Source organism: Acipenser ruthenus, chromosome 1 (genome assembly GCF_902713425.1).
Source record: "Acipenser ruthenus chromosome 1, fAciRut3.2 maternal haplotype, whole genome shotgun sequence".
In the NCBI taxonomy this organism is placed as follows: Eukaryota; Metazoa; Chordata; class Actinopteri; order Acipenseriformes; family Acipenseridae; genus Acipenser; species Acipenser ruthenus.
In genome coordinates this window covers 30,091,390-30,114,312 of record NC_081189.1, presented here as the reverse complement: position 1 = coordinate 30,114,312, position 22,923 = coordinate 30,091,390, and the positions used below count along the sequence as shown (strand labels likewise).

The following is a 22,923-nucleotide window of genomic DNA, read 5'->3' as shown; positions in this document are numbered from 1 at the left end:
GAATACCAGTGTACCAGTTAGTCTAGGGGAGGTTTGTGTTCATCTTCACTTCTGAATATTGAATAGTGACATGCCCAGGTTTATTTTTTTAACATTTCCCCTGTTGGTATCAGGATTTCCACTTCCTGGAAGGAAGATTTCCAATCATCAGGGCCAGTGCATCACAGGGATCCATCATTTTTTTTCAAATCTCCTTTTATCTTTCATCAAATGCTGACTTCGTATTATCTTCTTGTGACATAACCTTCACAGAACAATGGAAACAGCACTCATTTATCTTGTAGTCCTGCAGTGATTTCTAGACAGGTATTTGTTGTGGTAATGAAATCTGTTACAGGCTTTGGGTTGTTTAACATTAACTAGACAACATTATTAATATTTATTATTATTTATTTATCCAGGGCGACTTACAATTGTTACAAGATATCACATTATTTTTACATACAATTCCCCATTTATACAGTTGGGTTTTTACTGGAGCAATCTAGGTAAAGTACCTTGCTCAAGGGTACAGCAGCAGTGTCCCCCACCTGGAATTGAACCCACGACCCTCCAGTCAAGAGTCCAGAGCCCAATGCCACATTGCATTTTCTACTTTATTATCGACTGCTGACATTCCTTTTATTAATACTATTATACTATTATTGGATACAATTGATGTAATAATTGCACAGTTATAATGTTTTCTTAAATGACTTTCATGCTATGCTCTTTGTTATTACTGCGCACAAACACTGATAGCAACCAGGCATGGATATTAAGTACCATTTCAAACCTCTTCAATCTAAATACCATTTCAAAACCTCTTCAAACTAAGCTTAATAACCATAGCTAATTTATCTTTTGAATTGTTGTATTATAAGTGTGTGAAAGCTTATACAGCTGTAAAGTAGTAAGTTATAATGTATGGGATATTATATGGGGGTGCAGAAACTCAGATTTTACCAGTAATTATTGTTTTTCGTCTGAAGATATTAATTGAAACATAAACAAATGTATTCATTTCAACAAGAAAATATACCTTTCCCTCTTTATTAAGAGCTAATCACTCAGACTAACTGATTGGTGTTGTATACTGGAAGATTATATATATATATATATATATATATATATATATATATATATATATATATATATATATATATATATATATATCTTTTTTTTTTTAAATCAGAGATTAAATGTTACCCAGAACAGGAGATCACATGTAATTGTTATGATTATGACTCATACCACCCTATTTCCCTCTTTAATGTTGATAATAAGATTCTAGCTAAAGTGGGCCAGTTGTACCTTCCAGAATCTCCTCAGACCAGACTGGATTTATACAAAACAGTCTTAATCTTAGGCGTCTGTTAAATATTATTCCCCGTCAACTTCTCCCATTACAGAAGTTCTTGTCTTGCTTGACGCTGAGAATTCCTCTGATTGTGTAAAGTGGAATTACCTATTTGCAACTCTCCAGAGAGCTCCTGGGCAGTATCTTCATAAAACTCTGTGTATTGTTTCACAGCAGTATTATTGTTTCCTCCGTCATTTTGGATACTGCTTCACCCTGCTGGACCACGTGCATTAAAGCTGTTCTCTGATTGGTCAATTCTCTAGTTGTCGCACAACAAATCACAACAAAAAGGTTTCAATTCTATTTATTTTGCGTTGCTCTAGTGTTGCCCTCATGTCGTCTGTCGTGTCACCTGAAATATAGGTGCTATTCATTTTGTTGCATGGCTGCATAGTTTCGCTAGTCGCATCGTGTCTGTGTGAAGCAGCCTTTAGAAGAAGTTTTTTTCCGTTACCTGCAGGTCTGGAATTTCAACAACAAAGTGGCTCAGCTTCCTATTGATACTGCACTTGAGTGTAACCCAAACTGCAAGGACATCATTAAAAAAAAAACTGGACACCACTGTTTTCCCCATGTACTGTCCTTCACTTTCCACAGTTACATTGTTGTGGGAACAAGATTTAGGTCTCAGTTTTTCAGACAAGGATTGTGAGCTTGTTCTCTCTCGGGTACATTCATCCTCTGTCTGTACCAGACTGATACAATTTTTTATTTTACATCGCATCCATTTATGTAAGACTAAATTAGCTAAGATCTATTCATATTTGGATTCAACCTATGACGGATGTAAGCAGGTGTTCTCTTATACATCTGCTTTGGTCTTGTCCTATGTTGGCTCCTTTCTGGGCCTTCATTTATTACGCTTTCTCCCAAATTACTCAAACACCCCTCCTCACTTATTACACTTTTTGGTGTAGTGCCAAATAATATCCCTGTGTCTAAGTTGCAGTCAGATTCCTTGGCCCTTGCAACATTGTTGGCCAGACACCTACTGTTCAGCTGCTCCACCCTCTCATATCCACTGGGTAAGGGATGTCATACAAGTCCTAAAACTAGAAAACATTTAATCCACACTCCAGGGATGCAGAGTAAAATTCTACACAGTATGGCAGCCCTTTCTAACATTTTTTTGGTTAACTCCAACTCCCACTCTCTCCCTGAACCAGCTCAAGGCCTGCTATCTTGTTTTCTTCCATTCACTGTTCTTTTTATCCACCAAATGTGACAGTTTTTAGTTATGCGTTTTTTTCTTTCTTTTTATTTCTCTGCCTCTTTTCTACTTGCTATTTTATTTCTATCAATTGCAGTTTACATTGAAGCTCCTTTAATTTTGCTAATTTTATAAACAATGCTGATTGCTGTATATAAAAGTACTTGTATTGATGTTACAAAATCAATAAACAAAGTTTAAAAACTGACCCAGGACTACAATCCCTGAATTCACAGCAGAGATGTTGGGAGATTGACACATTTATATGGAAACAAGTAAAGTGAAAATCAGTAAGCGAAATCAAAATGTTTTTATCCCACTGAATAAAAGAAAGGCAAGACAAATAATCACAGATAAAATATGTTTGTTTTTTTTATGGTTTTTCTATATTAAATAACACTGTCAGACTGGTATTGATTAGTACTCAATAAACTGAGTTGGTTTTATTCCATTTTAATTAATACCTAACAACTTGAAACATGTTAAAAAGTATTTGCACATCTCTATTCTAGACTGCTGAAGATCTTTCAGCCAATTGGAGAGCACGCCTGCTTTATTCCCAACACATCACAAAGAACCACCATTTATTCATTAAACTGTATCATAGAGTTTCTACTCCACTTTTTTCACTCACCTTCTTTAAAAAAACATTCCTGATTTACCAATATTTTTTTCATCTATGTGTTCCTTCTTTTTTCAGACTAGAAAACAAAAAATAGCTGGATTTTTAACTTGTATGTTAACACTAAACCAGTATATAATAGAGTTACATGAGTGTCTGTGTATGGGATAAATCGACACTTGTAGCGCACAAACACTACATGTTGTAGGAACAACTGAGTGCTTTCCAATCTGAAGTTCAGAGAGATCGAGTAACTATGAACACCCTCACTAGACACAAGGAGAGTTCAATTAATAGTGACAATTTACTTGAATATTATTGACAGCTAGTTACCCCCCTGGTCCAGGAAGGAGAGAATTATCAGAGCTTTTTTTGGTCTGTATATTTTGGAAAAAATAGTCACAAGAAAAAGTGGAGGCTGGAACCAGAAGCCCATTTAAACCTGAACCAGATCAGATCAATTGACTTGATTTAATAATCTACATTTAATAATCTATTTAATAATCTACATAATATGTTAAACATGATTATTTCAGAGTTAAGACTGTCTACAAGACCTGTATACAATATGGTTTAGAAAATAAAACTGCTGAAGTAATTCTACTCAAAACTGCACACCACTCTAGCAGTATAGGAAAGTTAACTCCACTCAGTAAAGCAGTAAATATATTCCTAGAGCCCTGTGTTTTTTGCAAATACAAAATAACACAAAATAAAATGAAATGCAACATATAAAACTAAATAAAATGAAAAAGCATTATAAAGCTAACATAGAATTTCATTTTGAAATGTGGGAGGTTTATACAAAAAGTACTTTAAATAAATACTTGAAGTCGTTGTTGTCAAGGCTTGGCCGTTACCATAGACGCGGTCTGAAGGGAAATGGAAGCTCTGTCTAGCACTTGTGCAAATGTATAATATGGAGCAAATTAAATTTGTGGAATTAAAATTGTGATGTAAGAGAAGAGACATTTGTTTCTAAAATGCCTAAACCGCACATAACAATTAAACAACACTGCAAAGAATTTGAGCACAAGGGGAAGGAGGCTTTGTGGTCCGATGGTTAAAGAAAAGGGCTTGTAACCAGGATGTCCCTGGTTCAACTCCTGGCTCACTCACTGACTCACTGTGTGACCCTAAGCAAGTCACTTAACCTCCTTGTGCTCCGTCTTTCGGGTGAGACATTGTTGTAGGTGACTCTGCAGCTGATGCACAGTTCACACACCCTAGTCTCTGTAAGTCGCCTTGAATAAAGGTGTCTGCTAAATAAACAAATAATGTATGCAGCTGATGGTGACAAAATAATAATGTGCAGATTTTGCAATTGTCGGCTGGAATGGGAGTAGAAAGATACCATTGTTAAGCATGGAGTGCATAAGAGGCAATTTTGTGTACTAAAATTGTATTTATCTTTTTTTTAATTAAGTAATATATACATAAAAAGGAAATTTGAATATGTTTAATGTGTCTGGAAAGATATTTATAATCCTTATTGAAGAATATTTTTCATTTAGAATTTATATATCATACAGAATTTCAATGGCTTTTAGTAAAAGGATAGAGCCAAGTGGATAAAGTTCAACAGACCACCTAGTGATATTCCTAGAATTTGTCTCGGGTGTGTTTTCAATTTTAATCTACTGTATCTTACTTCTTTCAATCACATCATCATTTCAGAAATGTGCAGTTTTAAATGCCATCCATTTATTTTGTTCAGTAATCTTATTTATTGTTTACTTTAGAAATAAGCATTCTACAGAATTGTGGAGCTGGAGCATTAAAGTACTTGATTAGAACCTGTCTAACCAACTAATATCTACTGGGGTATGTAGCATGTTAAATAGAAAGAACATGTGTATTCCAAGTTATTTTCATGCTGATACAGCAGAAGGTCTTCAATCAGGATGGTGATTTAATCTATCTAGAAGATGATAGTACTCCACCACAGGGCACAGGTCAAACAGAATTGGTTTGTTGAGAAAAATGTTTAATTCACCCAATTTCCATCTCATTGAAAATGACCATATTGTCCTTCAGAATATGCAAGAAGAAGCCAAGCAATGAGAGGGGACTTACTGGATCAATAGTCTTGTCTTGGAACAGTGCTAGTAATCTGTAAACTATTCAGAAACTGATGACAGAAATAACAGAATGCTGATGTATGCAGAAGGAAACTGAAAACAATAAAGGCATTCATTGTAATTCATGAGACAGGAGCAAGGACTGCGTGGAGGAGGAACCTCTGGAATTAAGAATAGGAGACAAGTGCTTTGCGACTTGTGGAGAGTCACCCTCATGGAGGTGACACCGAACCGATCGGCCTCTAAGGCTGGGAAGCAACCGTTACTTCCCCCAAGGGGAACCTAGAGGGGAGAGAACAGGAAAACTAGTTAGGCTACATTTGGCCAGGGGTCCCCTCTGGCTCGTGAAGAACCTTCCTGACGGAGGATGAGGCCAGCACTGCTGGGCCTCTAAAGGTTGGGAAGTGAGCTTCCCTACCTTAGAGGCAGAGGTAGAGTGACATAGTGGAGGAGGAAGGCATTGTGGAGGAGGAGGGCAGGGTAGTGGAAAACGAAAATCTCAAGACAGAAAACAAGGGCATGACTTGGGGTTTAAATAGGGAGGTTGGCAGATATTATTGGTGGGACAGAACAGTAGAGGAGCCCTAGCTCCTACCCCCTGAATCACAAACAAGGTTACAATAAGTTTTGGAATCATTTTTGTTTTGCTTTGGTTTCTGCAAATGTCCATTAGCGTTAAACCAGAGCGTACAGTTAGCCACTCACAGAGATCAAATATGGACATAAAGATATAATCCCAAGATATAAATTCAATGACCTGGACCTGGCAGTCCTTCACAGCAAAATGAGGTGATAGATTGAGCATGACGACACATAAAAAAACCTACAGTATTACATGGAGACAGCCAGGCCACTAAATGGGGCTGTCCATCCCCCATGCCTTATAAGAATTTGCTCCTTAAGCAACTCAAGACACTTTAAGCCAGGGAATGTCACAGCTGGATAACTCCATTCTTTCACCCTGCCACCGGCTTACATATGAGCCATTGCTTGAATCACAAGACTGAAATTCCTTTCTAAGTCATATAACTGATTTGTCACATCCTCTGGGCACATTCTAAATATCCTGGTGATAAAATGTTGCTATTATGAAAATAAATCATGCTATTATGAGCACCACATATAAACACAAGGACAAATCACTTCAATTAGTTAAAGAACAGTAAGAATATATATATTGAAAATGCATCAATAAATTGCTGTTTGCTGTGCCCTAGCCGACATTGTATTTTGGTTTTGCTGTAATTTTATTGGCTTTAAGGAAATATATATATATATATATATATATATATATATATATATATATATATATATATATATATATATATATATATATCACCCCTGCAAACCACATTTCAGCTCAGGATAGCTTAAGATCAATGAGTCATATCTGGTCACGCTGTACAGCACTTCACATATTTTTACCCAACAATAGTAGTGGAGGTTGCTAAGCAGCAGATGTTGTCAAGCTACTGAATCCAGCCTAACTCGTCTCTGCCTGGACTTGTCTGTTGCCTGAATAATAAGAGTCACTTTGATGCATAGTGAACCAAAACCATCTGATTTTCCCTCCCGCCTGAAAAAGCCAAATGCAGTGCTCCCTATAGGTCCACATGCAGCAGTGACCAGGATTTTAACTTACCCCGAACTCCATTCACTATTGCCTTTTCAAGGTGAGCCTCTGGGGACCCCCAATATAACAGAATATGAATCATATATTAGTGACAGGCAGTGATCCAACAATTACTACTTCAGGCAGTTTTACTAAACAAATGCATATAATTGTAGGTAACCAGAACAGCAGTACCCTGCATCCATAATGAACAAGTTAAGGATCACTGTAAGGTGAAAATGCACAGTTCAGAAATACATGACTGTATTAGCAAGCATGCATGTGGATTATATTGATTTATATGAGCTCTGACAAAGGGGATAAGTTACACTGTTCCCCCATTATTTCACCATTTAATAATTGACAGTTCTGGTTAATTTACGACATGTTGACAATTTACTATAATGACCATTATAATGATTATCACAGTTCCCATTTTCATTGGGCTGATGAATAATACTGTACTACCATTCTGAACTCCAGATTTGACACAATATCTTATTGCAAATTTCGTCTTTATAATAAATATATGTGTAACCTTCTAGAATGCTAGTAAATTTGCTGACCAGCCTACAAGTGCTAGATCTCTGGATTACACAAGATTTCAGTCCCTATACAGAATCTGATCCTGGATCAGACCTTGACCACACCAGTCATAAACTGACCCTGAACTGACCATCAGAGGAACAATCAACCTAATTCCCATCCCTGATTTGGATGCTTCTTGGTACTTAAACCCTTCCTGTGTTGGTCACATGGTCTGATTGCTGCTAAACTATTGGTCTATTGATAAGCTACCAGGAATTAGCAGCATTTTTAGAGCTATATTTGAAAATCATCTTTAATATATATATTACATATTAATATATATATTATATTAATATATTATTTATATGCTGTTTTGAAGGCAAAGGGTGGTCACACCAAATATTGATTTGATGTAGATTTTTCTTCTGTTCACTCACTTTGCATTTTGTTAATTGATAAATATAAACTATTAACATGTCTATTTTTGAAAGCATTCTTACTTTACAGCATTTTTTCACACCTGCCTAAAACTTTTGCACAGTACTGTATATATATATATATATATATATATATATATATATATATATATATATATATATATATATATATAAATTAACTTATAAATGTAAATGCAGAAATGCAACAAACCTTGCATTAAAATCTTATTATTGCATTAAATCTTATCTTGCTGATAAGATTTAATGCAATACATCTTAAAGCCTTAGTTGTCACCTAAGGTTGTATGCTGCATATACTTGATTTAAATAGAGATTAACATTTCTTTTTCAAAGAGAAAGGTGTTTTATACTTTTAACTTGGGCAGATTTTAAAATTAAATGACTTTGCTCAAAGTAATACAGAATATTGCCTGTCATATCCAAAAACAGACGGTGGTTTAATTAGTCCCACCTGACACTGGAAAAATCAGATGTTACATTAAAATATGAAACACAGGAATTAATTGCTATTTAAATGATGTTTTGAAAATGTGTTTAGCCTGGCATTTTTTATAGAACAAAAGACCTTGCTTCTATTATTTTATCTGATGCCAAGATTACTATTATACTGTACATGTGACACTCGCAAAGAGAAACCTTCTTGTTAAGATAAACTTATACCTAGGGCACTTGAATCTACACAGGCACACACATTGTCTTTTTAAGTCCTGCCTAAAACATTCTCTATTAATCATTTTGTTTGTTTAAATGAAGTGTTCTTAAAATCACAATTGGCTATCCTTGCCAAAAAGAAGGCTGTCTATTTGCATTAATTTGATTTATAAATACTTTTATTCTTGAAGCTTCAAGCTGTCAGTTGCGAGATTAAATGTGTTTCCAGCAGTTATGTTCTGCTATTATCAACCCACATTGTAAATCAGACTTTAATCAGATTGCTTTTGCGTCCAATGCCTGGAATATCTTTCCAACTGTGCCATTGGAATCCAGCCTGCAATTATGCCTCGGATGCTTTGTTAGTCACTGTGTGTAAATTTTTATATTGTTTGTCCTTCGTGTTTAATGCATTCATAATTTAACATAATATTGTTATTGTTGTGCTGCCTCCTAAAACACCCTTTTAAATGTGACAGTTCTCAAAGGGTCCATAAATCATAAAACCAATTGCATGTAGGGCAAGCTCTGTTTGCCACTGCTTGCACCATTCATTCTTTGTGGAGGGAGAGAACATTCAATCCACTGTGTTGCCAATACAGAACCTTTCTTGTTTCAGAAAATCAATTACAGTACGAAATAGTATATGCTCTATACGGTTCTATAGAAAGTGTAGTAAAGAATATTTAAATGCATTGTAAAACTAATTTTAAAAAAAAAACATACGCACACATAGTGTACACACATATTGTAGTATAAGTATGGACAAACTAGGGCCAAGACCTACTTTACCAGAAGATGCCATTAAGATATTTTGCTGCATTCCAATTTCTTTTAGCCTTTGCTGTTTTCATCTACCATACCAATTTACTGTGTCTGCTTGAACAATCAGCCAGGCAGTTTACATAGCAAGGTAACAACAGCAGAGCACAATTATAAGAATCTGTAGTGATTTATTTTTATATTTGAATCTTTTTTTTTTTTTTTTACACTATTTTAATATGTATTTATATATTAGTAGTTTTGCATGTTGGGTAAAGTGTATTTCTGTAAATAGTAGCCTACGGTATGTCTTTAGGTATCAGTACGGTACATTTTGAATGTTAAACTCAGTCTGCCTTGATTTTATCATTCGATGCTTCGGCTTTTGGTTGTTTTAACATTCACTGACTGCAGTCGACTTGTTTCTGTGTGACGGTATTTAATTATTATTCACCTGTCACTTTAAAAATAAGCCAGTGTCATCCACACAGCTGAATTCTTTCCCCTTTGTAATGAACCAAGCCCTTCAGTGCGATGGGGCCACCTACAAATCCCGTAATTCATTGACTGGGGTTCGCCTGCAGTCCCGTTCCAGGGATTTCCTTTGCTTAGTTACACTTCAGTGGTAGTTGAGCGCAACCCAGCGACCGTGTGAAGTTCGCGACTGCATTACATAAGAAGGAGGAACAAGTTGTATCTATACAAATGTAGCATTTAAAAAAAAAACAGCGGATTTGTAGTAAAGTGGAATGCAATGGGCGATTCACGGATATCATGTAGGATTTTATATTTAGCGAATACAAAAAAGAAACCAAAGCTATGGAAAGGAATTAAAGCTGCCGTTCCCTTCAAATTACAGCTTGTGTCTTGATACTGCGTATGAACGAAGGCAGAACTTGTATTTATATTTTTTTTAAAGATGGATATGGTTAAACTTGGTTTGTATTGCACCAAAACTTGAACATCTAGTCAACATGTATATATCTATTATTGGCTAATGAATCTGGGATGATAGTTAGAGGTTAATTCGAAGTGATTTATTTCGCTAATGTTTTTTTTTTTTTTTTTTTTCAGTCTCAGTAGAGCCTGGAGGGAGAGAAGCGCATAACTTTCCTGGATTTCAAATATTTCGAAAAAAACCGAATCTCTCCTTTGCAGGGGGCAACCGGGCTGCTTGGTGGTGGAGGAAACCTTAGTTTTTCATGTGACTCGGGATTACTTGTTTACAGTCATGAGGGGGGTATGTTTTTGGGGTGCATTTGGCAGGGTCTTTCTCCTGCTGTTGCTTGTTCCGTGCACCTTGGTGCTGCTATGGGTTCCCGGGTCTCTGCCTCATCCACAGCCCTGTCAGATTTTAAAGAGGATTGGGCACACGGTTAGAGTCGGTGCTGTGCACCTCCAGCCCCGTTTCTTTTACAACAACATCGGGAGTGAGAGCGACAAGGAGACTGAAGAGGGGGCTGAGAGTGAAGATGAGAAGGAGTTGGAAATCATCACTAAAAGTGGTAATGGGCATGGATCCCGGAACACCAAAACTAAGAACGCAGGCAGCAGACAGCATAAGGGAACTAAAAGTCGAACTGGAAATAAGATTGTGGAAAGCGAGACCACCCTATTTTCGCCTAAAGATTCATTACTAATTGCCGTAGAACAACTCAATAGAATGGTCGGGCTTTTACCTTACAACTTGTCTTTGGAGGTTGTGTTGGCAATGGAAGCCGGGCTTGGGGAGTTGCCCTCGTTTTCTTTCTCTTCCTCGCCTCCATCATTGTTTACGGACCCCGTCTCTTTCCTGCAAAGTGTGTGCCATACCGTAGTTGTCCAAGGTGTCTCTGCCATACTAGCTTTTCCACAAAAAAAGCGAGAGTTTTTGGAACTGGAATTTATATCCTCTGTTCTACAGACCCCCGTGATCAGCATCGTACAAAATGAGTTTACAAGAACAAGTAAGGTAAGGAAAGGTTTGTACAATATTTACTATGTATTGTGAGCTCTTTTTGTTGAAATATAAACTTTTTCTTTATGTATTTTAAACGATTTAAATACGAGAGCGTAGGTAAAAGTTTTTTTTTTTTTTTTATAAACTTGAGCGTTAATGTGCCTACAATTCAAATTCAGCACCATGGACAGTAGCTGCTCGAAAGCAAGCATACGCTCCTAATACAGAAACATGCTGCATGGAATGTTAGGGATAAAACACACACACACACACACACACACACACACACACACACATATCAAGGGGCCGTTATTTATAACAGGTGGTGGTTTTAAAAAAAAACCGATATTTAATAAAATGAGTAATCAACAACTCTAATTTGTAGAAAACTGACAAGCTTAAGGGTCATTTTTTGTGTATTCTTATCAGGCTAAGTGTGTGAAAAGAGGTTCTTCGTCTTTGCCCTATAAATGTAAACCCTAATTAGTATTAGACGAAAATCAGTCGACCCGTGCAAACACATTTTACAATTAGGTGATTATGGTAATGCATTGCATAATGAAACGTATTTTGCCCGTTAATTTTTTAGATAACCATTGATTTAGGACAAAATACAGGTGATTGATTTTGGTTATATATCCTGTCCCTGATGGTCACCTCCAAACAGTTGTACATTGCAGGTGATACATTTGCCTTTTGTACTACTGTTAAACAGTAAGCTGTTTAAAACCATCATTCCCCTGGTGATATTTGTTTTTCATAACTCAGTTATTTGCGAAGGAACAGTTAATGATATTTCAGTCATATTCATCATACATAATAGATTATTAATTGTGAACACACAGTCATGGTGTTTTTTCATTAGTAGATTACTCCACTAGCTGACTCATTTAAAGGTTACAGTATTGTTTTAACTACACAGTGTTCACCATTAACCATAAGTACATTGGTATTTGCTATACTGAAAATATCCTTGTGAAGTAGCAATGCTTTTTTCGTTGGGTGTGGACTCATTGATACACAATGCCTGCAGGCTTGTAGTCGGTGACATTTGTGGTTCAGGTTTAGGTATAGGTATCTGGGTGTCCGTGCTTTCCTTTTTTGTGCAAAAAACTGTACATTCTGTTTCAGCAGCATACTATGTGTAGAGCATTCAGGTCGTGATGCGTTGTAACCTTTTATGAATATTTAGGAATGACAAAAAAACCCAGATCTGATAAAATGTGATATCAATGAACACTGACCATTTCTATAGTAAGGCATATTCTAGCAGCATTTCAAAGGAATATATTTAATTTGATATGGGTGAGTATGTTATCTTGACCTTCATTTTTAATTTAAGGCATACCAAAAGATTTAAATCACATACTTAAAGAATCAGCAATGATCTCATTGAATACTTGTTATATAATGTAGTATATAAATTCCCAACCCCTCTCTCTTTAACACACACAATGCAGTGTTGTTTAGATAGCCTTAAACTATTTACCCCAACGGGTTTTGATAGAACGCTCCAGAGCACTCTTAATTAAAGACTCTGCAATGACAGCAGTCACAGAGGCCAGTGCTGTCATTTACACAATTATCCCAGGAGCCACTTTAGATTGTAATGAATAATTCATTTAGTATAGGGTATTCACAACCACTTTCTGGTAATGTCTGTTCCACCAATGAACTGTTTTGGCATTTTTCAGTGTTGTCTTATTGGTAAGTTATATCAATTCAACAATCTTACAGTATTAATTAGCCAAATATTGTCCACCATAAGGTAGCAGGCCTTTCCTTACCCATGTCCCCACTAAAGTTTGATCATTTTCTACCATAAAAAATCTTGTATTCAAGTAGTTTTGATTGAAGTGATGGACAACCAAGACCATGAAAAGCCCTATATAAAAAAAAACACATAAAAAACAGCTTCTAACATAAAAGGGCGACAGTCCTCTATAGCACTTATGTAATCATGACGGTTTTACTGTATATTTCCACATTTCTACTGTGAACCCCTGATTTACACAAAAAAAGGATTTCTATGTGTTCTCTGTATCAGTGGTTCCCACAGTGTCTGCTAGTTTTCATTCCAACTCAGCTCTCAATTACTTAACTAGACCCTTAACTGGACGAATGATTTGCTTAATTAGACCTATTTAATTGTTTTCAGCTCTTAAACAGTTGCAGAGCTCAAGTTACTTATAAAATGTTATAGCTAACTTGAAATCTGCAACTGTTAATAGCTGAAAACAATAACAAAAGGTCTAATTAAGCAATTGAGAGCTCAGTTGGAATGAAAACCAGTAGACACAGTGGGCAGGATTTTCAAAAAACGGTGTTGTTGTATCGAACTCATGGTATTGTAACGAGAGCTTTAGTAGAAAGTGATTTTCAAACAAAATGTGTTAATTAAATCAATCCATTAATGCTTTGAAATTGAGTCGACGAGGTTGTTAATGAACACATTTCTCATTAAAAAGCTTAATTGTTGCAGGTCACCTACATTACTTCTTATCTCAACGACTAGATAAGGGGAACTTGTAAATCAAAATGCATATTAACGAGATCAAGAAAAATTAATGGAAGTATAATTCGCTGTTATAGAAACTACTAGTGTACAGGGAGACGGCTCTCCCACCAGCGAGCAGCAGCCAAATGGAAATAAAAAATAATGGGGGTATCTATGTTTTGTATAATTTGCAAACTTCATTTAAAATTGTGCATTTTGTCATGCAGAATGTACATTTATTTAGAACAAATGCTGATTTATGATTATCTGGCATGTGGGTAAAAATCGGACGGCATGGATTTAAAAAATAAATAAATAAATAAAAATTAAACCCCACTAGTCATTTACCCTCTTTTGGGGGGATAGTTTGCTACAACATACTATATACAACTCTTTTAATGTGCATTTTGCAATCTTTTTTGGTTAAAAAGAAAAAAAATACCGTAAGCCATCTCTGTATATTGTATGTATGATTGTAGGCTATAAATAAATACATTTGAAGAGCAATTTGTGTTTGTAGTTGTTAGCTATATTATACATGTATACCATGTATGTAACACTTCATTATTAAGCTTTTAAAATTACGATAGAACTCCCTACCCAATACATCATTTGTTTATAATTAATTGTTCGGTGAATTCCTCGAATCATGCATTTTCTCTGGTACTCTTAGCTCGCCTCCATGATAAATAAACTCACCATGATTAGAAGTAGCCACCAAACACTTACAGTATTATAAGGACATTTTATATGGATACAAACATGTGAAGGTAAAAGTGTACATAAAGTGTGGGGGGAGTCTGAAAACATTAAATACGTTTAGGCAAATTCCATGTCAATGATCTCGATCACATTCCTAGTGGATCTGTGTGCCCTTGTACGCCTGTCCTTCATTCTTGTGTGGATAAGACACAGGTGTTAAAAGTCAAGGGAGCATTGCAAATCCACAATCACCTAAGGAAACGCTATTGTAATATCTAATATGCTGTTTTCTATACCAAGATTTCATTATTTACTCTGAGGTTTTTATTTGTATAATTCAAATTAAATCTACAGTAGAGGTCAGCTGTCATATAATGTACGTATCCAGAGTTCAGATAGGCAACAGTCGATCATTTCTGTAACAACACACTGGGTGTAAATAATGGGACATAATTTTTCCAATACAACAAACGTTCCGTAAGGTTACAAATGATTAAAACAAGTGAATAAATCTCATTCATAACCACAAGTATAGAAAAGGCTTAAATATGTTCATAACTACAAATATTGAATTATCTAGGTTCTGTAACTCTGGTCCTGTACACTCTATTTCTGTATCGTCAGTCGTGGTCTGTTAAATTTCTGTTTCAAGGCGAGTTATGTACTGTTTCATTAATTAAAACCTTCATTTTCCAAGTGCAAATGAACTCCTGATAAATGATGACAGTTAACACAGATTTGCTTTTAAATTCCCATGCAAACAAAATAGAGGCAAGAAGCACTGCTCATTCAGATATTAACATAATTTCGTAAATCAACATAATTTTGGATATCACATTAGGACGATTATTTAATAATGAAATAACGACCTCTTGAAAATTCCAAAATCAGTGATACATACGGAACACTGGAGTTACTGGAATAATTAATGTAGCTCTTAATTAGGGGCTCCTTCTTTTAATCATATCAAAACACAGTTCTCTTTGGTTTCATAGTCATAAACGAGTAAAGGGTTGCCTTGGAGACCAATTAAATCATGTATTATGTGTATAATGTTATTGTAAAGTACTTCTAAAACAGACCTTTGTCACATATTTTAATATATTGAGATACACCATATTATTATTATTATTATTATTATTATTATTATTATTATTATTATTATTATTATTATTATTATTACCATGTTTTACATTAAATTATGCGTCAAGGTTTAAATAAAATAAATATCCTTTAAAACTTAAACATAAAGGTTAACAGTTACTTGGATTATTTTTTTCAATTCAAATTGTAATTCTTGTATCACTATCTTTTATCGAAATACACAACCTCAATTTCATGGTTTTATGAAATAAAAAATCAGGTATGTGGCACCATCTTCTGGTCAGATTGCAAATTATATATATAGCCAGTTTTAAAACATCTTTACCAACAAAGCATAGCATTTCTACTGTACTAAAGAAATGTTTGCTAAGATTGAATTTGCTAATTAAGGTAATGTAATATTTTCCTTTATTGTTATAGATTTTTTTTTTAACATAGCCTTTTAACTAGTGTCCCTTGGAATTGCTAGGTTTGGGACATCAGTTTGCATGGCTCAGCATTACATTTATTGACCCTATCATGAAGGTCTGATCTAAGTGAGTTGCTAGTGAGTTATAAATATTCATAGTTCTGGTTGCAACATTAGATTAATAATGCCTACCAGCGTTTCAGATCCATATTCCGTTTCATGCTCTGAATTTTCATTTGCATAATTTGTTCTGGTCTGATGTTTCAGCTAATTTATTTACTTACAAACAATCTATACAGTATATGGTGATTTTAAATGACAAATGTCAGGAAGAAAATGCAAAAATGTGTGACAGTAATAAAATAGACCAGCATAGGTCATTGAACATCCCATATAGGAACCTATTGACGCAACTTTAACATATGTTTATTAAGACATGTTTTGTCTTATTAACCCAAATCCCATAATGGAGCTCTAACTCAGACTGGAAGTAATACCATTAGCTTTAAACTGTGATTTTATTATCGTGCAGTTTTATTATTCTGTCTATGAAGAGATGATATTATATATTGGAGACAATGCTGTGTATTGTAGTATAGTACTGCCCTTTCTTTGAACATGTATACAGTACAACTATACATTTGTTTTGGAACTGATTTTTCAACCCTATACTTTCTACTTGTAATTAGTTCTCATGCCTCTATAAAATGGGGAACAGAATCACCTCTTCCTTAAGCCTGGTCAACAGGGGTACCTTTCCATGTATAGTACACACTATCATTGCTTCTTACTTAAACAAAACTAATAATATCATCATATTACCTTTCATGTTCTGCCATTTCTTAGGTAGACATCTCATTCAAGAGTTTGAAAAAAAACACACATCTTTGCAAATGGGGTATTTTGATAAACAAAAAGAAAACATAATATTTGAAAGAAATATGAGGACAACTATTATGACAAACTTTTCATTTTTCTTAACTTCCCTGAAGTCATTTACATTATCAGTGTGGTTCAGATTTAAACAGGATATGGAATCCATCTCGCGACTGGCTTGGATTGATTAAAGCAGGAAACAGAACATCAAAGGGTCAAGACAGGTTAACAATGTGAGTTTTTCAAAGACAGTTATCTTGTTTGGACACATCATCAATCAATGTTGTTTGATCCAAGGAAACGTAGTGAAGGAGTTTCCACGAGATGTTGGGAAGATCTCAGATAAAGGGATCCTTCAGTTGTGCTAATGTTTTCTGTGGACCACGGGTCCACAAAATAATCTAGATTACATACTATTAGTAACCGTTTTTTGTCACTTCTTGCCAAAACTGACACGGCTGTCTCTGCTTTGTCTCCTTGGGGTTCACACATGGAATTTCAAAAGTTGCCTAATTCCTAAAGTTGCCCAGTAGTTGACAGTGTGTTGCAGTGATTTTTATCAATACTGAAAAATGTCTTCTACTCTTCAGGCACCTTGTGTTCCATTTGTGTATATATAGAACACAATTGATTAGATATTTTGTACAGAAAAGTGTAAATAGGCCTGTAATTATCAAAGATCTCAGGATGCTACTCTATCTATATCATTAAAATATTAATCAGTGCTTTACTATCACTTGTAAAGGGCTTTGACTCGTTGGATACTTTCAGTCTGACTGTTTGGGGGTCATATTGTACTGTATATGAAATTGGTTTGGATAGTATTAGCCTCTTTCATGCTGGAAGTCTTTATCAGGGGAAAATGAAAATGAACTTGGCAACTGACATTATTACTTTGTCATTTAGCACACTTTCATCCAAAGCGACTTACAGACACTAGGGGGTGAACTATGCATCAACAACTGCTGCTACAGAGTCACTTGCAATAGGACCTTGGTTTTACCTGCCCAATAAGAGAACAGAGGGAAACAAATCTGAAATGTAATTGTGATTACTAACTTGTAATACCTAGACCAAAACTCACAACACTATTCCTCTGTTATGCAATGGTTTTGTTTTTGCTGAATTAGCAAGGCTCTTTGTGTATTGCCTGCTATGTTGTTGTTGCTGTTGTTTTCTGATTTATATTAAGTTAACATGTTATGTGTTAATACATTGTGTGACACACTACACATCCACCCAATACAACATGTGGTACATTGTGTGTAGGGTGTCTCTTATTATAACATACATCACTTTACACAGTTTGAGCAGACAGAACCCAAGCTGCTTTTAATAATAAGGTACAACCTGCACACAATGTATTAACTTATAATATAAAATGTCTGCCACCCTGAATCATATACCCCCATATATTTTACCACTATCTTATCAAAGTGCTGTAATATAATGCTAAAATGACTAATTTCATTGATGTGTATGCAGTTATATCATGTATGTTGCACCACTCGTTGCATTATTTATTCTGTTAGTATGCTGATACTTGTATAGGGCCTAGGCTGACAAGCTGTGAAATCCTAATGTTAATTAGGGAAGTGTAAATTAGTTGATTTTTACTCACTCAAATCACCACCTATCAACTATAAGCCCATGTTGACCCAGTCGAATAAAAGCTTGCTTTGCTTTGTATTTTTTTTCCTTTAGAATCCCCTTCACCTTCAGATGGCTTTGCAGAACCCTTTTGCCCCACAAGCGAACATTGTTTTCTCTCTGCTTGCCATGAACAACTGGTACGACGTCAGCTTGGTACTGTGCCAAGACTGGAATGTTACAGATTTCCTTTCTCTTCTGCAAAACAAGTCCATGTTTCACCTGGGATCTATAATCAACATCACTACTAACAGCAGCTCTAAGAGTGACGTTCAGAGTTCCTTCCAGGCCCATTTGGAGTCACTGAAGGAAACAACATCTACCGTTGTAACTTTTGGCTGTGATATAAGGGTTATCAAGAAGATCTTTGAGGTTATTACCAAATATGGCCTGACGTTGCCAGAATACCACTGGATTTTAGGGGACTCACAGAATGTAGAAGAGTTACGGTCTGAGGGACTACCTATGGGTCTGTTAGCACATGGGAAAATGGCCGAGCCAGTTCTGGAACATTATGTGCAGGATGCTCTGGAACTGGTGGCAAGAGCTGTGGGGACGGCTGCCTATATCCAACCAGAACTGGCTCTCATTCCCAGTACCACAAACTGCATGGATATAGAGGAAAGAAATATAACCTCAGGCCAATACCTCTCCAGGTAATGTTATCCATTTGTTCTTTAATTTGTGTTTCATGGGGAGTTGTTACTCGAATGAAGCACTTGGCAGAAAACGTTTACATTTCTTTTTGATACCTATTAACAGGTATAATAGTATTAATACTTCACTAAGTTTATGGTTATAACATGTTTTGCCCTTTAGCTATGCATGAATAAAGCTAAAAACGCCCACCGCTAAATCCTAGAGCATTCAATATATCACTCTCTTAGACTAAAACATAAATCATATACCTTATAGCAATGCATAAAAAAAGAGATATAGATTCAAAATAGTTCTTACCTTCCAAAAATATATGGAAGTGTAGAATATAATGTAAGTTAAGGAACTGTCTTCAAAGGCAAAGACATCTAAATACGACACCAACAGCAATCAGCGATCTTCAGAGGATGGACCAAACAACTTTATTATTTGTTTATTTTATTATTATTTGTTTATTTAGCAGACGCCTTTATCCAAGGCGACTTACAGAGACTAGGGTGTGTGAACTATGCATCAGCTGCAGAGTCACTTACAACTACGTCTCACCCGAAAGACGGAGCACAAGGAGGTTAAGTGACTTGCTCAGGGTCACACAGTGAGTCAGTGGCTGAGGTGGGATTTGAACCGGGGACCTCCTGGTTACAAGCCCTTTTCTTTAACCACTGGACCACACAGTTAGCATGTCGAGCGAGTTTTTGCTTCGCTTCTTGCGTCAGAAGTCTCAATTAAATCTCAAACATTAATCCGCCTTAACAGCTCTTGTCCTTCAAGTTAATAACATTTTCAAAACACACTGTAACTCCTTCTATAAGATTAATTAGCCATCATCCCCTAGTCCACCTCTCCTACATCTCCAAAATATGTAAGGTGAACTTTTGAACTGATATTATTCTTTTTTGGGTCCAGGGAGTTCCTGACCTGTGAATACAGTGCAAGTATATGAAAAATACATAGAAAGATGTGTTTAATATATAACATCTACTTTGGTTTAATTATTCCAATCCTGGGTTAAAAATATATTTCCCTTTTGACATCAAAAGACATCCTTCTTAGTAGGTTGTCTTTATTACATGTATAGATGTGGTTTAACAATTAACTAAAACATACTGGATAGGGGCTGGTAGAAGGTCCATAGCAAACTTCTAAGCATTCAACTATATATCCAATTATTCTCACTTAAATCCAGTCTACCAAGAACACAGTCAAAATATACAAGTCCCATTTTAGCTATTCAATGCTTATCCCTTTGCGTTCCATTTATTCAGCGTGTCTCAGGCGCGTCAGGTCCAATTTATTTTCACACGCACAGTTTATTTTAGGCCCTGTCCACACTATGCCTTTAAACCGTATTAGTTGCATTTAAGCCGGCTTAAAAGTGCTAAATATGGTTTGCGTCCACACCTCCTGACATGGTCCTATGTATGGCTCCCCCTCATTTGTTTTTACGAGGTCTTCATTAATTTCTATGATTTAATGAAGCCATATATAGTTCACCACTGACTCCCCTTTCCTGTAACAGGAGGTATTTTTTATATGTAAAAGATCACTCATTATAGAAACCTTGGATTTCAAACCCCCCAAACATTACCCTCCACCTGGTACTGCAAGCAAGCAAATGTTACCAAGATTAATTACAATCTCTTTGGCAAGCCTACTATATGCTTGACACAGACTGGTACCATTCTGCTTTGACTGAAGTTTTTACTTTAAGTTAATTTCTGCACTATATTCTCTTAGGTTTCAAATTCTTATAATATTTCTGCTAATAATCTTCTCATTGTTCTTTCTTTACACTAAAAATCACAAACCACGACTCCTTTTAATTCAATTCCAACTGTCTCTAGACTTATTTGATATTTTCGTAGAGTTTGCTCTCCTTTGCTTCACTGGATCAGAATGCCAAAGAGGCTCCATGACTATTTTCAGAGATCCTACCTCTTGATAAGCGAGAGGCTCCAGACTTTCAGCATGCTAGCATGATTTTCTAGTAATGAACCCTCTACACAGACTCCATCCAATTCCACTAATAATATTTTTACTGGTTACAAAGAATATTTTAAACAATAATACAGTAGACAAATAACAGGGTATATCATATTATATTATTGTAAACTAACATAAAGAATATAACATAATACATTTATAAGTAGGGTACAACAGTTTTAGTCTCCCATTTATGTCAAGCAAATCGGTCCTGTTCCAGCAGGATTCAACTTCTCTCTCTGGTTCAGCTCTGAGTGGTTCTTTGAAGGCCACAACAGGACGAGATAGCCATCTTTTCACATCATAGGTATGAGGGACAATAGCCTTTACTTGATACCTGCAAGATATCTGGGCAGGGATACCTTCTTTGCATTCCAGTTTACCCAAATGTGCCCATCTTACAGTATGATCAGTTTCACACCCCACACATTCGACTTGTCTTACATTATCTGGATCAGTATTCGGATGTGAGAATGACACTCCATCAGGGCCATCACATTGAAATAGCATTTGACAATGCTTAACCATATGGCTACAAGCAGGGCAGGGTTTTGGCCCTATCATTGATAACTCACTCCTACATTTGTCACATCCACAGTTTACCAGAGACTTGCTTCTATTTCCTCTACTCAGAGTCATTCTTTCACCAGCAACAATAGTACTGGATTGATAGCTATTTTCTTGATGCATTTCACGTTACTCACAAAGGGTAACCTTAACACTAGAAGGACCGCAGCGGTCATTTTGGCAGTTTTTGGTTTTAAAATGTAATTTTCTGCAGTCGTGCAACACATATGAGGCTGCGCATTCATGTACCTTTCTGTCCGTATGTATTAAATATTCTCACAAAGCGTGAAACACGGGAGTGCAGAAATAAAGGAGATATATTACATTATACCTAAAAGCCCCGGGAGCAGTCACATTGACGGCCACACAGAAAACAATTGTATTTTGAGTATACAGAACTGTATTCTACTTTATTATTTTTATTCACCAGTCCGCAATGTGTTTAGCTGTAATCGGATTAGTCATTGTTTTTCAATCAGCCTTTTGAAGGCTGGCGCCTGCTTGCCAGCTGCGCTGCTTTGGTCAGTCAGTTAGCATCGGGACTAGTGAAAATAAATACCAGAGACTGGAGTTTTACAACGCAACAAAATATGGAGTTGATGTTTTGGATCAGATGATATGGAAGTATTCCATGAAAGCTGCTCTGACGGTGGTCGTTCAGGTGTTTTACAATGTGTTGAACCTAGCAGCCATCAACTTCTGCGTACTTTACAAAGAATGCACAGAGAAGAATTTACCAAGGAGAGAATATATTTTACAGTTAGCACAGGAACTTCGCAAGAAGCATTTGGAACAGAGGGAGACTGCCAAGCGTGTACCCACAGCTGAAGCTGGCAACCCCGCTGAGATCCGCAAGAGAAGCCAATGCCAGGTTGGCAAGTGCAATAAAAATAAAACTTTGGAAAGCTGTTCCCTGTGCGGAAAGGCGACGTGGAGAAGCGCATTATCTGTGTTGACTGTGAATAGCTTTAGACTCAAGGTAAATGAATACCCTTTTGTCGAAAAAAAGCAAAATAAATTAGACTTTTTTTATAACTTCTTGTGCTGTGTGCTTCTGTAAAATGTTTTTTTCTAAGTTTATGTATCTACGTTGTTCGGTTGCTTTTGCTCATCTGATAATAAACCGATTGCTGTTGAAAAGTTAAAAATGTATTACTATCGTTTCAGTTTTATAAATAGGTATGTTGTAAACTGATGTCTGTTAAGGTGTTTATTTATTTACATTTTCTTGTTTTGATTTGTAAAATAAATATATATATATGCTTCGGTTGTT

The 22,923-nt window shown here is 35.9% G+C and overlaps 1 protein-coding gene across 1 annotated transcript in view; it reads left to right on the top strand.

Annotated features, from left to right (window-relative positions):
* The first annotated feature begins 9,906 nt into the window (after positions 1–9,906).
* LOC117420523 (glutamate receptor ionotropic, NMDA 3A-like) overlaps positions 9,907–22,923 on the top strand; it is a 31,362-nt gene continuing 18,345 nt past the window's right edge. The window contains exons 1-2 of the mRNA XM_059023427.1: positions 9,907–11,217; positions 18,498–19,099. Coding sequence (XP_058879410.1) covers positions 10,498–11,217; positions 18,498–19,099 — 1,322 coding nt within the window. The 5' untranslated portion in view covers positions 9,907–10,497. The remainder of the gene's footprint in view (positions 11,218–18,497; positions 19,100–22,923) is intronic.